Source organism: Vicugna pacos, chromosome 10 (assembly GCF_048564905.1).
Source record: "Vicugna pacos chromosome 10, VicPac4, whole genome shotgun sequence".
NCBI lineage: Eukaryota > Metazoa > Chordata > Mammalia > Artiodactyla > Camelidae > Vicugna > Vicugna pacos.
Window position 1 is genome coordinate 59,886,125 of NC_132996.1, and position 13,778 is coordinate 59,899,902.

Genomic DNA, 13,778 nt, shown 5'->3' on the forward strand with positions numbered 1-13,778 from the left:
TCTCTTCATAGATGAGGGGATGCACGCTCTACAATATATTATTTCTATAACATTTGAATTTTCTTTTACAATGAGTATGTATCATCTTTCAAACAGAAAAAATAATGTAAAAATGAAATGAAACTGAAAAGATTCTTATCTCCTAAAATTCTCTTTATCAAAAAACAAAAATAGTATTAGTAATCGAATACAGTGTTTGAAAGCCACTCTTTACAAGTCTAAGCCTCCTCAGAGGTCCTCTGAGAGCCAGCACAGGACATAAGGGCAGGTGGTCTCCAAACATGTCCCCACCCAAACTCCTAAGGCTTAAGAATTTCACTTTCAATATTTTAATATTGAAGTTCTGCTGATAATAAATTTGAAAACTTCTGATCTAAAATACGTGAAAGTAACCTATTTTTGAATGTTCCTCCAAGCGTTTCCTGGGGTTCAAGTAGGCGCCCCAGGAATAGAGAGATGTGTTCTCCATTCTATTTCCTGAGTACAAGATTTTGGTACCCAGCTTCTTAGTGCAAGCTTGGCTGCATTCATGAGTTGCCTGGGTAGAAAGCCGGTGTTCTATGCGTAAGTTTCCTCTGTTCAAGAAGGCCAAGGCAGCAGGAAGCCTTCTCATTCCCCACCATCTGGCCAGCCTCAATGAATCATGGTTAGCCACCCAGAAGCAGAAGATTCAGGATCACCAGAGACTATTTTCAGATGAATGAGGACTCAAGCCCAAGCGATTAGAAATAAGTCAATGACTTTTTAAAGCAACTTTCTTGAAAGAGATGCTTTTCTTTGCAAAATTCTTTTTTGTCACTGATGTTTCTTTAAATAGAAAGAGTATGGTGACAGCCTATACATTCTTTTTCCTGTTTTCAGAACTCTTTCTGTCATAGAATACTTAAGAAACCTTTTTGGAGGCTACCTGTATTTCTATAGCTTTATATTTTTAAAAGAAAAAAATCTGATTTTAGAAATATAAATGAAAGGCTTCAATATTTCAGCTATAATGTCTGCATCCTCTATAGAGTTAAAAGAATGCATTTTAAAAATCTTAACTTTTTTTCATTGGCTCTTCATTGTCTGTAATAACCAGGGAACATCTTTGAAATGAAATCCCTTTCCTTGTTTTGTTTATCCTTCCTGACTTTCAGTGATATCCTCATCTGGGTTCTTACTGGGCCGAAACTAATGTGGCATCTTCTGTTTACTATCTCATCTGTGCTTCTTGACTGAGGGTAGTGGAATCCATCTGTGAATTTCTGCTTCAGAACCAGCAGGGGGAGCTCACTTACACAGGAATCTAAACCCATCTATAAGGGTAAAGGAACCCAACTTTCTTCAGTAAGAATGGTCCTTTTGCACTGTGAATAAATTATCACAGGAAAAGCAGCAGATAATGGTGCTGAGATAAAGAGCCCTTGAGAATATAAGATCCTTACAGACCGCGTAGCCTCAATGGCAAAGCTACTGCCCGTAGCAGGTGCATGCTCTGTCTGTACCTGTTTTTCAAGGCTTGGCTTGCTAAGCTGTACAGTTTGAGGTCCAGCGAGTCTGGTCCCTGGAGTAGCTATCACAATGCTGGTGAGCTGGGCCATGGGGAACGTTTTGGCTATGGTTGCAGTCTGCCCATTGACGACACGGACGGGGTGGATGGAATTCTGGGAGGTAGGGAGGGTTGTGGGGGTGAACTTGGTCAGCATGACGGGCCTCTGGATAAGCTGAGGAGCTGCAAGCATGGGAGGAGGTGCTGGGGCAATAGGAATGTTATTCTGGGCCACAGGCTTGGGTCGAACCTATGACGAAAGAAAACAATTATCATATTACTTAAAGGTAATTCTCAAGTCCTATTTAAGTCTTAGACATTGTCAGATCTTCTATACTATATATGTGAAGTGGTATTCAGTACAAATACTTATTAATATTCATTTTGGTATTATTAATTCTATAGCTCTCTGGATAAATAATCTTATAAAAGATGCATCAGCTCTTAAGAGGATCCAAATGCTACCCTAGAATGTAGTTATTCTTATTCCAAACCTTAGCTTCCTGTCCTATACCATGCTGCCTCTTCAGGCTGAGGTTAAATGCCTAATCCAAGGACTGGTCCCACCCAGAACTTGTGCCCAACATGGCAATAATGCTGCCAATGGCCTTAATACGTATTCTGAATATCTTCCTATCCACAGCTTCAGTTCACCCCCATTTCTGGTCCTCTAACTCCTCATTTTTGGCCACTCCTTCTCTAAATCTCCTTTGTAGATTCCTCTACCTCTGCCCAATCCAAAATGTAAGTATTTCTCAGGATTTTGCCCTGGAATCCCTTTTCTCTCCAATGTCCTCACTCCTCTTGGGAGCTCTCACCCATCCTATGGCTTCAATTACCATCCAGTACTAAAGACTTTCATGCTTATATCTCAGGACCGATATTTCCTGAACTTCAGAATCATACATTCAACTGCCTGTTAGACATATCTACTTGGAAATTTCACAAGAAGTTCAAAATCAGCATGTCTGAAACTCATCAACTTCTTCCTCCAACCCTTTCTTCTTCCTACAATCATCATCTCAGTAAATGGCCTTTTCTTACTAAATAAACTCCAGAATCATTCCTAATGCTTCCTACTCTACCTTTTCTTCCTAAATCCTTCTCAAATATGTCTGCTTTCTATCCTCATTGCCACTACTCTAGCTTGTGTCTGGCTTACTGAAACAGTGGCAGAAAACTGTGATTAAACACATGGGGTCAGCCTTGCCTGTGTTCAAATCCTGGTTCTACCACTTAGTTATGTAACCTCAGATAACATACCTGATCTCTTGAAGCCAGTATTTTTCAAACTTTCTAAACTGTGAACCTGTGGGCAAAATCCTTTATCCTATGCATAAGGGTCTGACCTTCAGTTAACTCTCCAGATGTATACCCCTGGAAACCTAGTAAGAGCAAGAATGTCAACTATGTTAGCAGGCAACACTGCCTATGGTAAAAATGATCCCTTATTGCTAAATCAAATCTCAGTGGGGAGAATTAAAAATATTTGATGAGACACCATGTTTTGGACTTCCTGAAGTGGGGTGACTCATAACTGGGCACGTCCACTGCGGGGACCTTAAAAGCCATGCCTATGCAGTTGTTACAAGATCTATTGGGCTCCTGTGAGGCATAAGGCTTCTGTGCGAGGGTGGCTCTCCCACTTTCCTGATAAAGATCTCATTTCCCTGTACCTGAGCTATCCCTGGACAGCTGCAGACAATGCCATATGGACCACTATAGGGTCTCCCACTGAAGAAAAATGTCTGATGCTGTCTTGCTATCAAGCTCTGGTTTCTGTCCTATATCATTCCAAGCAGGCTGGTGTCAAGTGTGGCCCTTAACAGTCTTGTGAGTCTGAATATTTAGCTGCACCTAAGATAACCTTGCAGTGGTTGCTGCAGACACATAACAGGGAATACAATTCACACCGTAACCAGTACTCACATACAGATATGTATCTATTCCTCTATAACTTCATGAGACAATACTTACGTGTTATGTACTCTAATATTTCCTATTCTATTTTACTTATTTTGTTTAAGAACTCTGCTTACAATCCACTAAATTAATTTCACAGCCTACTAATGGGTCATGACCCATCATTTGAAAAACATGGACTAAACCTTAGATTCCTCATCTAAAAAAGAGCAGTATCTGCTTTCACAGGGTTGTTGTGAGGATTAAAATAGATAACCCTCATAAAGTACCTAGTGCACTGTTACTGCTGACAACGTCCTAACTGTCCTTCCTGCCAGTCCTGACAATCTCCTAACTATTCTCCATGCAGTGGTTAAGAGGGAATTTTCTAAAACAAAAATCTGATCACATTTGAAAATAATTTAATGGATCTCCACTGTTCCCAGGAAAAGGGTCCAATTCCTATGTATCCTACAAGGTTCCAAAGGCTCTGGCCCAATGGCTTCTCCAGCCTCAGCTCTTACTCCTGTGCTCAGCCACATGAAATCACCTTTGGTTCTTAAGCTTACATGCATCTCTCCACCCTGGACTTGCATATATGCTCTGCCCTCTGCCTGGGACGTTTTTTTTTTCTTCCTCCAAAATTCTCTCAGGTTAACTTCACTGGGATTTTGGGTCTAAGACTGAATGTCAATCTTTCAAGGAAACTTTCTGTAATAACTTTTAAGAATGAGTTGGGTGTCCTTCCCATGTGTTCTCAGACCACAAGGTACTTCCCATAATGGACATGATAATTGCCTGTACATGTGTCTGAAGCTCTAGGAGGCAAAGAATTCTCCTGAAAACTGCATAACCTTTTGATAGCTAAGGTACTAAAGATTTATCTGATGAACAATCAAAATACTCTTGTATCATGTTAGCACTGTCCATCCCATCTCCAGAGGCAATTCAAAAATCACTTTTGGTCCCAAACTTCTTTTCCCTTCTCTATTTGCCTGAAAGCTGGGGCCTCAGATAGGAAATCCCAACCTTTCTACCAGGCAAGTCTACTCCCCTCAAGGTCCAGACTGGGGCAATTCTGACATTCTGCCATGAGAATGGTGAGTTCAGCCCAACTGATGGAAGAATACACTCAGGAGAATATGGGCAGGCAGGGTTGCTTGAGCCTAGGTAGAAAGTTCCCTGTGCAGTTTCCTAGTGTAAATCTTAATCAAAAAGGCTTTGGGTTTAAGTATGATGCTCAATGCCATCACTTTCCAGAGCAGAACTGAGTACTTTTCAATGGCTAGTTTGGCTATTTTTCCTTCCTTACTCTCTTTGGCATATAGTGGGGGAAAAAAGTGATAACTGCATTCCTTCCTCACTGGCAGGCAGTTTTGGCTAAATTCGTCCAGTAAGTTAACATTATAAGGTTTAAAATGGTGTTATCTTAATTATTTTAAATTTAGGTAATTTTCCTTTTTCTTACTTCTTTGTCACTGCTAAGAAACCCTGATGATAAAATAAGCTTCTTCATAGTACAGAGATCAGCAGCTAGAATATTTAGCTAAGTGGGATCTGACAGATGAGCTGACAAGTGCATCACAGGCTGCTCAGAAAGGGCCCATGAGGATTTCTGTCCCACCTGACCCATCACTGGGCTTGTCATTCATTTACTCACCTGTGGAAGGAAGTTCGGACGTGGAGTGAGTCTAGGAGGGGGGATAAACTGTGGTACTTTGATGGGCTGAGGAGGTGTTGCCTGAACCTGCTAAAAAATGAGAAAGATAACTAAATCAGAGAGGACAATAATTATTCAATATCAAAGCTAGGCATTCTTGAAGTATTTTCAGTATCATTATTCTCTGGATCAGACAATATTTTCTATAAGCTTTCATTGTAGAATTAATCATCTGAATGAATACTACCTACGAAACTGTTTTACTCTCCCACTTGCATGCTTTACCCCATATGAACCAACCACATTTCGGTTTCCTTATTCACCTAATGTAGAATATAGCAGGCTCAGCGATCTTAGACAACTTCCTTTGACACTCATGAACTCCTGCACTCAGGCATTTTAAAAGTCAAGACTGGATTCAACATAAAAATCAAACTTGCTGCCTAGATCAAATGGGCTATTTCCTAATACAGGAGCTTTATCTAACAGTGAATGGCTTTGTTCCTAGAGAGAATTTCCTAACTCTCAGTGTCTGGCTGAGTTGTCTGGTTACTTCTCTAAAGATTCCTGGGTAAGTAGTAAGCTTCATTTTAATGCTCTCTAGTTTCACTCACCACTAGTCATTATTTTAAAGTTACCAAGAGCTCTTAGCTTCCATTTTAGGAGCAAATGTTTAAACCACAATTTGGATATATTTTCCCCAAGCTTCTGAGAACATCAGCTTCTAGATGGTTTTACCCTAGAAATCTCAAGAATGATTTTTGTTCAAGTACTTCTTCCTTCTGGGATCTTTTTTCTGATAGACCTTAGATATGAATACTGTTAATCTGCGAGTTTCTGGAATATTTTTAAAGTGTCCCAACTAACTCCAGTACTTCCTGGGTGCAATTTCAAGGAACAGCAAACTAAAATAATTCAGCAGAGTGTTTTCCCCAAATTAGTAATATAGCACCAGAGAGCTTAAGCACTCAAGTTTCACAGGAAGGACTGTGGATAAGATGGGGGAGAGATATGTGAAAACAGTGTGAATGTCCTGTGAAGGACATTTCCCCCTCAAGTCAAGTCATACTTTGACCTCAGATAATGCCTGAAAGAGTTTTGGTCCTTGGTGTCAGGACACCTCTATAGTTACTTGAATAGATAGTAGGAATGCCATGTTCCCTTGTCAGCCCCAAAGGAGAATTTGGTACAGTAGGAGAGTGATGGAGACTGGAAAATCCAGCAGAAGCATAAAATGGATATACTCTACAAATGCATATCCTGAACCCTTCATGTGGGCACACATGAGTAGCAGCTGCTGGCTTACCAGAGTGACTGTGTTTTTTGCCACAATTTGGACAGCCTCTGCCCCAGGCCCAGTGACCTTACTAGACGTCTGGAGGTTGACTGGTGTGTTCTGCACATCAGTGCTGAGCACAGCCTTCTGACTGTTGATGGCGGTCACCATAGCAATGGTAGGTCTCTGGCCCACAACAGAGGCAGGCATGGTCGCAGTTGCTGCTTTCAAGACGAGAGGTAGTGTCTTTGTGGTAATCATAGAAGCTGTAGTTACAGTCTTCTAGGAGACATGGAGAACAGATATTAGGACACTGAAGTGTGATCCCACTAAACAATACGCTCACCTCCAGAATGAAACAAAGCAATAATTCTCATAATCAGTCAAGTTTCTTGGTATAACAACATTTCTTTTGTGTACACAGAGCACAGTTCCTATTACAGGGAAAGGCAATCTATAGTTTGCCAGAGTTCTCAAATTTAGCTTCAAGTTCATAGTAATAACTACAGGCTAATATGGGCACAGGGTTTTTAACAAGGAAAGGGGTGGATTTACAGATACAGAATATGAGTGTACCTGTTTCTTCTGGTTTTTCTAATCCTTTGCTTTCTCTCAATTAATTAAAACTTTGTAGAAGTTGCAAATCAATGAGGTACAAACCATCTCTATCCTTAATTGCTACAACCTCAACTATATGAAGAAAGCTACCATATAATTCTGGTTATCGGCCTGCTGTGACACAAAAGCTGGGATAAAAGGACAGTGTCTTTTAATTTTTTTGAGTGTCACCCTGGAGAGCAGGAAGGGAAACTCATGTGAGAATTAGTATAATTTTTGCCTCAAAGACAGTAAATCCCAAACTCTGCACAGGAAAACCTATTAACCAACTAGTATAGTAAATACTGGCTCTTGATACCAAAGGGATATGAGTCACTACTTATAATCTTTTCTCTGGAGAACTGCTGCAGAAGTGATCAAAGATGCAGTAAGATGTGACAAGGTAGAAACAAACACCTGGGTTTCAAAAAGTCTTAACAGATCAGAGTCTAAACTGAGGGGAGAAGACTAGACTGATGCTCCAGAAGTGCTGCTACGGCTGTGAAGCTGTATTTTTCTAGGCTTTATGTTAATTAAAGGAGTCATTTATAAAACAAGAGAATATAAACAACCTCATTACATGACACACACATCTATCCAGTGCTACTAGTCACTCAAGACAGAGACATTTCAGGAACATTAAAACTGATCTGGTCTAACCCATTGGTTCTGATTTTGATATTATTCTACCTTTTTCTTCTTACTCTATACTTGCACTGTCCAATTTGATAGCTACTGGCCACATGCTGGTATTTAAATTTAATTAAAACAAAATAAAAATGAAAACATCAGTTCCTCAATTACACTAGCCACATTTCAAGTGTTCAACAGCCACATGTGGCTAGTGGCTACCAAAATGGACAGTGAGGAAATTTCCAATGCTGCAGAAAGTTCTACTGGACAGCACTTCCCTCCACCATGGAAGGGGACCCCACTCTCCCTAAAACAGATCTGGACAGATTGCTTTGTGAATGTCTAGTTCAGCATCTATGCAAGACCTCGTGTATTAAGTTGTTTGCTTCTAGGTAATTTTTCCGCCTTAAACACATACATACATGTATGTATTATCTAATCTTTTAATATCTTTTTTTTTCTTCTAACCAAAAAAATGTAATAATCCAGCCTCATCTATCCCACAGCCTAATCAGCAATCCACCGATGCCTGTAATTAAAAGCACCCAAATCTGTTTCCTCTCCTCTAAGTCAACAAAACAGGAGTTTATTCTCCTTGCCACTGTGCCCTCAAATGTGAAATGGGAGTAAAAGGGGAACACTGATAATTGTTTATTTTAGGAGGTAGCAGGTTGTCAACTGCCTATCAGTGATGAAAACCAAATGAAAGCTAAATGCTATTTATCATCAGAAACATTACAGTAGTATAGGAGCAAGGACTGACTTTATATTACCAGCCATTTTTAATAAGTATTTTAACCCATTGTGATATTAGCTCTATCTTTCAATTTAAAACATTTAAGTACAAAAAACTTTTGAAGTGGTGAGCAAGTCACATCAGGTGGCATTCAATGCTGGTGCCACTATGGGTTATGGAAGAAAAGCTCTAATCAGCAGAATTCACTAATACGGATTTTAGAAACAGTTGTGCATGTTGTTACTGCTTTAAAAGAGGTCAATGTACTTTTGTTTGAAACATCCTTGGTTCAGGTAAGTCGTTATCAATATTTTGAATAATCCTAAAGTGATTATTCTTAAAAAGTGAGTAAAATCTCAAACTCACCTGAATTCTATACTTACAATTAACTTCAACACTAAAAAAACACTGAAACCTAACAAGTTTGTTCACATCTTAGGTTAGCATTTTTATTCTACTTTATAATATTGAGTTGTAGCTAATTTCACTACATGTATCCTAGCATCTACATAACTCTGTACATACAAGCACAAGACTTGGTACAATATGCACAAATGAAAAGTTTTTGAAGAATACATTCGTTAATCTTTTACTGACACCAGGTATTGACACAGGTTTTGCTTAGATCTTCACTCTTAGTCTGGTCCTTATTCTGTGAATTAGGAAACATAAATTAAACTCTTGAGTTTTGAGTTTAGATGACAAAAGAGAATCTAGAATTTTGATATCCAAGCCTAATGAAAACCTCTGAATTGTTCTGGCAGGAGGAAGAGGAGACGCAGAGAGCAAAGGTGTCCAACAATAAAGAAAATTGTTTTTAAGGAAGCTGTGACTAGTCCTTGGCTGACTGATGCTGTGCAAGTATGATCACCTTCAAGAGATGACAGCAGTTTCCCCAATTTCTTGAAGGAGTTCTTTCATTTTGACAAAACCCCAAACCCAAATTGCATGAAATTAATGCAGAAAATACCTGGCAAGAAGCAGTAAGAGTAAAATCCTTTTATTTACTTTTTTGCTAAGTTATTATTGTTTTTTCTTAACTGCAAAGCATGAGGTATTGATTTTAAAAAGACTGACTCCCATCAATGTACAAATCATAACTTAGAGGGATTGTCACTATGGGCTCTAATTAACTTCCACATCTATTTTAAACTACTCATTTAATTTTGAATGGAAGGTAACTGTTGTACACTCAAACAACTGCCAGTAGAACCCCCCTCTTTTTACTATAAGGGTTTATTTTGTTTGGTTTTATTAACTGCATGCTCCTTTACATTTGTATTACATCATTAAAAATGACAGGGTTGTGAATATAAGTTGAAGAGTATACCTGTATTCAACTGTTCTTTCATTTTTTTCTGTAGATTGGAAAAATTTCAAAATATACATACAAGAATGGGTTGGAGTTAGCTAAGTAAAGGGAGCTGGTCCCCGACTCCTCCATGCCTTGGTACATGCTAATCACCTGATACGGAATAAAAAACTTTCTCTTCCTAGCATCTCCTCCCTGCCCACACAGATTGCTAATTAATAGTCAATCCTTTCTGGACTTAAGACATTTAATATATGTCATATATTAAAATTCCCACTCATCCTTCACTTCATGAACCTTTAATGACTCCCTGTAACTGCCAAGACCCCCAAAAGCTCTGCCACACATCAGAGAGCTTCCACAAGCTAGCCTTTCCCTTCCTTTCTGGCTTTATCTCCCTCTCCATCATTTCCTAGAATCCATGCTCCAGCCACATCAGCCTCCTTGCTACTTCCAGGGCATGCATTTACTTTTTCTGTCTATACTTCTGTTCACCTTGTTCTCTACACCTTGATGCTCCTCATCCTCTGCTCTGTCACTGAAATCTCATTTATCTGTCAAGGCCCTGGTCAGAAGCCACCTCCTTTATGAAGCACACTGACCCCTCTATTCAATATTATCATCCTCTGGTATTTCACAGCTCCTTCCATTTATTCTTCTTTGTTAGCTGTTTATATCTTCCTCTCTTTCTCTAAATTTTTTTGAATTCTTGAAGATAGAAATCCTGTCTTATTTGTGAATTTATCCTCTACATTGCTTAGCACAGTGCTTGCATATAGTAGAGAATCAATAAATACTTACATAATGAATGAAAATAAGTATCATTGTACACCAGATTCTAGGCAGGGATCATTACTATCTCTTTGTATACTAGAAGCCAGCACACAGAGAGCACCCAATAAACACTTACTGGCAGTTTACTATAAAAACAAACCCCAAAACCTAGCGATCTTTTGGCTTTTAACACTAAACAAAACAAAATAACATAAAACACACTTAGCTAAATCAATTAAGTGTATGAGGTGGGCTCCCAGATGGAGAGATGCCACGTAACACTGTTCTGGGGACAGCCCTAGGCCCTTCTTGTTACCACTCCAAAGCAGCACAGAACTCAGGTGACCAGAGGGAAGAGAACAGCTATTGTACGTGTTACATGAGTATTTTCTCTGATTTGTGTGCTGTGGAATGGCACTGGAACAGGAAGTTTCCATGGGTTAAAAGAGAAAACTCCCACATACCAGGAAACAACGAATTATACCACACTCCTTCCACACAAACACTTTTTGATCAAACTGTACTTTGGGAAGAGGACAACCAATCCAACTCCATTTACAACTCCAACAAAAGTAAACTGATAGGCAATCTTTTAGAAGAAATATAAATTCTGGTCAGAGGGCTCTTAAAGTCAGTTTGGATGCCTAATTTTCAATTAATCTTGGAGATTAGGATAAAAATGATGTAGGCCACTCTAGTTACCCTGATTTACAACAGACATTCCTCATTTTTCTTCTCTGGTGTTTTATATAGTGTTGAGATTTGATTTCTTTTCTTTTCTTTTTTTCATTTGGTATTGTGTGGCAGTATAGAAGACCAGCAAAAGGAGAGCTTTTCTCAGTCAGAATATGGGGGTTTAAATCTTGGCTCTACCATATACTACAAATATGATTTTAGGTAATTGCTTAATTTCTCTGTGCCTTAGTTTTCTTTTCTAACAAACAGAGATAATAACAATAATAACAACAACACTGTCCTTATTAGGGTTGGGGTGTGAGCTGCGTACATTACACATGTAAAGCACTTAGGAAGGTGCCAGTACATAGTAACCTCTATTAAATGTCAACTACTTAGTAATCTTCAGTATTTTTATAAGTAATGTATTTTTCATTTGCAAAATATTGTATCTGAACCAGCCCAGTGTCCATAAACAGTGAATGATCAAGTAAACTAAAATCTTTTCCTCTACATATAAAACTATAGTGAAGATGGTGTTGGTGGGTGAGAGGTGTCCATGCCTAGGTTTTAGAAGATCCCAAAGTTTTTGAAACGATGTGCATAAATGAGTGTATTAGGTATAAATGTGTATTTTTCTGGGGAGGAAATCCATGGCTTTCAACAGTCCTAAAGGGGTCTGTGACCTCCAAGAATCGAGAACCACTGCTCAAGTGTTCCATTTTAAAAGGTTTGGTCCACATTACATATAAGTGTTTGGAGATTGAGCATGAATACTTAACTGAATGCCATCCCCAAATATGTCCTTTTTGTGTACCTTGACTACTTCGATATCTTCACATCATTTGCTTGTGAAAACATCCCTTTCAGTGAAATCATATGCACAGCTATACCAATTAGAATGTTATTAGATGGGGAGAATATTAGAGGGGCAGAGCATGTGCTTAGCACGTATAAGGTCCTGGGTTCAATCCCCAGTACCTCTGTTAAAGAATAAATAAATAAACCTAATTACCACCCCCGCCACACACACAAAAAAAACAATGTTCTTAAGCTTCCATGCCTTAGTGCTACTTGTGACCTGTAGCTTCCATTTTCTTCAGAACAGAAACGCATTCTCCTAAGAGGTGAATGTGGATTTGGAAATGAGTATTTTGTTTCTGTGAACAATGGAAACATACAACTTTCTAAATGCCTCTTTCTACCTGGTCCCAAGGGCACTGATTCTGGAATATCTCTATACTTAATTGCTAAGAATTCCAGAAAAACAATTTCTGAAGAAGTCAAGTCACACAGATTTTTTAGAACAAGTGCAAATAAATAGTTTCAGAAATTCAAAGTAATACTTTAGTTCTGTTCTAACACAGAGAAGTGATTTTTCTTTATCATTGATTACCTTTCCCCCTTCTTTGGCCAGGTGGGAAATCATTTAACTTTTACTCCTTAGTAATGTTATTTCCTTCTGCCAATGAATTTCAAGTGATTCTTATCCCAGTTGTACTATAAAAAAGTAACCAAAGTAACTTTTGTTTAGTGCTAGTTGAGCTTAATACAGTCTGAAACAAGACCCAGTTGTCCGTGACCAATAACAAATCAGCCTATAGCATGAAGCTTGCAGCGCTCCACCCACACGTGTACCTGTGAAGCAGTCAGGTTGGGAGAGGATGCAGCTGACTGGGCGTGGTGGTGGTGGTACTGCTGCTGCTGCTGTAGCTGCTGTAGTGGTTGCTGCTGTGCTGTTTGTAGTTTGTTTTCAGATTGTGGCAATGGCTGTATTTGGAACTTGTCTGGTTGTTCTTGCTTTACTATCAGGTTCTTCCGTAGCTGTTCAACTACTCTTTTCTACCAAATGAGGATAAAAAAGAATAAAATCTATCAGAATATCGTTCTATCAGCTATATAGAAATATGCAGCAATTATATGCCTCTGACATCTTTTCTTAACCTAAAACCCGTTACATCTAAAATTTACAGATTCAACAACTGAGGAGAAACCCATGGCATAAGAAACATTTTATGCATAAAGGGTAACTGAGGCACACAGATGAGAAGAAATGCTAATGGAGGTCACACAGCAGATCTAAGATTCCTTGGCTATTACCAGCTTAGTGTGCTAGGCTGGAAGGGCAGTATAGCGTAGCAGTAAAGACATGACTTTGGAGACATACTGCCTCAATTCAAATTTCAGTTTTGCTACTTACCACCTATATGATGTTGGTCAAATCGCTTAACCTATCTATGTCTCAATTTCCTGTTCTGTAAAATGAGGTGATTAACAACGTCCTTAGGATTCCTACAGATTGGTAGGTACTTTTTTTTTTTTGCATCTGATAACATAGATACCAGTCATTTTTATTAGTTATTAACTAATTATTACTTTTTTTAATCAAACAAATATCATGTATCTATCCCAGTTTCAAACATTAAACAGGCTTTTAAACAAAGAAACCTTATTCCCAGCACTATACAATATATACAATAGACCTAAATTACTGAAGCATGTAACTCATGAGCAGACTGCTTTGCTGCGACAGGATTTGTGGAAACACATACATTTGTTTAGGCTGAGTAGAGTTTTAGTTACATGGGACGAAAATTTAAAATTAAGGTTTTTTTGAATTTTCTAGACCTTGTTCAAATTAAAAAAACTGTATATTTGTATAAACCTTCATTACTATAATAATAT

At 38.6% G+C, this 13,778-nt stretch overlaps 1 protein-coding gene across 14 annotated transcripts in view; it reads right to left on the reverse strand.

Annotated features, from left to right (window-relative positions):
• Window positions 1–13,778, reverse strand: part of PHF21A (PHD finger protein 21A) — a 170,914-nt gene that overhangs the window by 34,531 nt on the left and 122,605 nt on the right. For 8 of the 14 annotated variants that reach the window (XM_072969855.1, XM_072969845.1, XM_072969851.1 and 5 more), the window contains 4 exons: window positions 12,732–12,935; window positions 6,397–6,648; window positions 5,091–5,180; window positions 1,485–1,778 (listed from right to left, as the gene is read on the reverse strand). In XM_072969855.1, the coding sequence (XP_072825956.1) occupies window positions 1,485–1,778; window positions 5,091–5,180; window positions 6,397–6,648; window positions 12,732–12,935 (840 nt within the window). The remainder of the gene's footprint in view (window positions 1–1,484; window positions 1,779–5,090; window positions 5,181–6,396; window positions 6,649–12,731; window positions 12,936–13,778) is intronic. The other 6 variants (XM_072969856.1, XM_072969853.1, XM_072969857.1 and 3 more) reach the window with 3 other exon arrangements.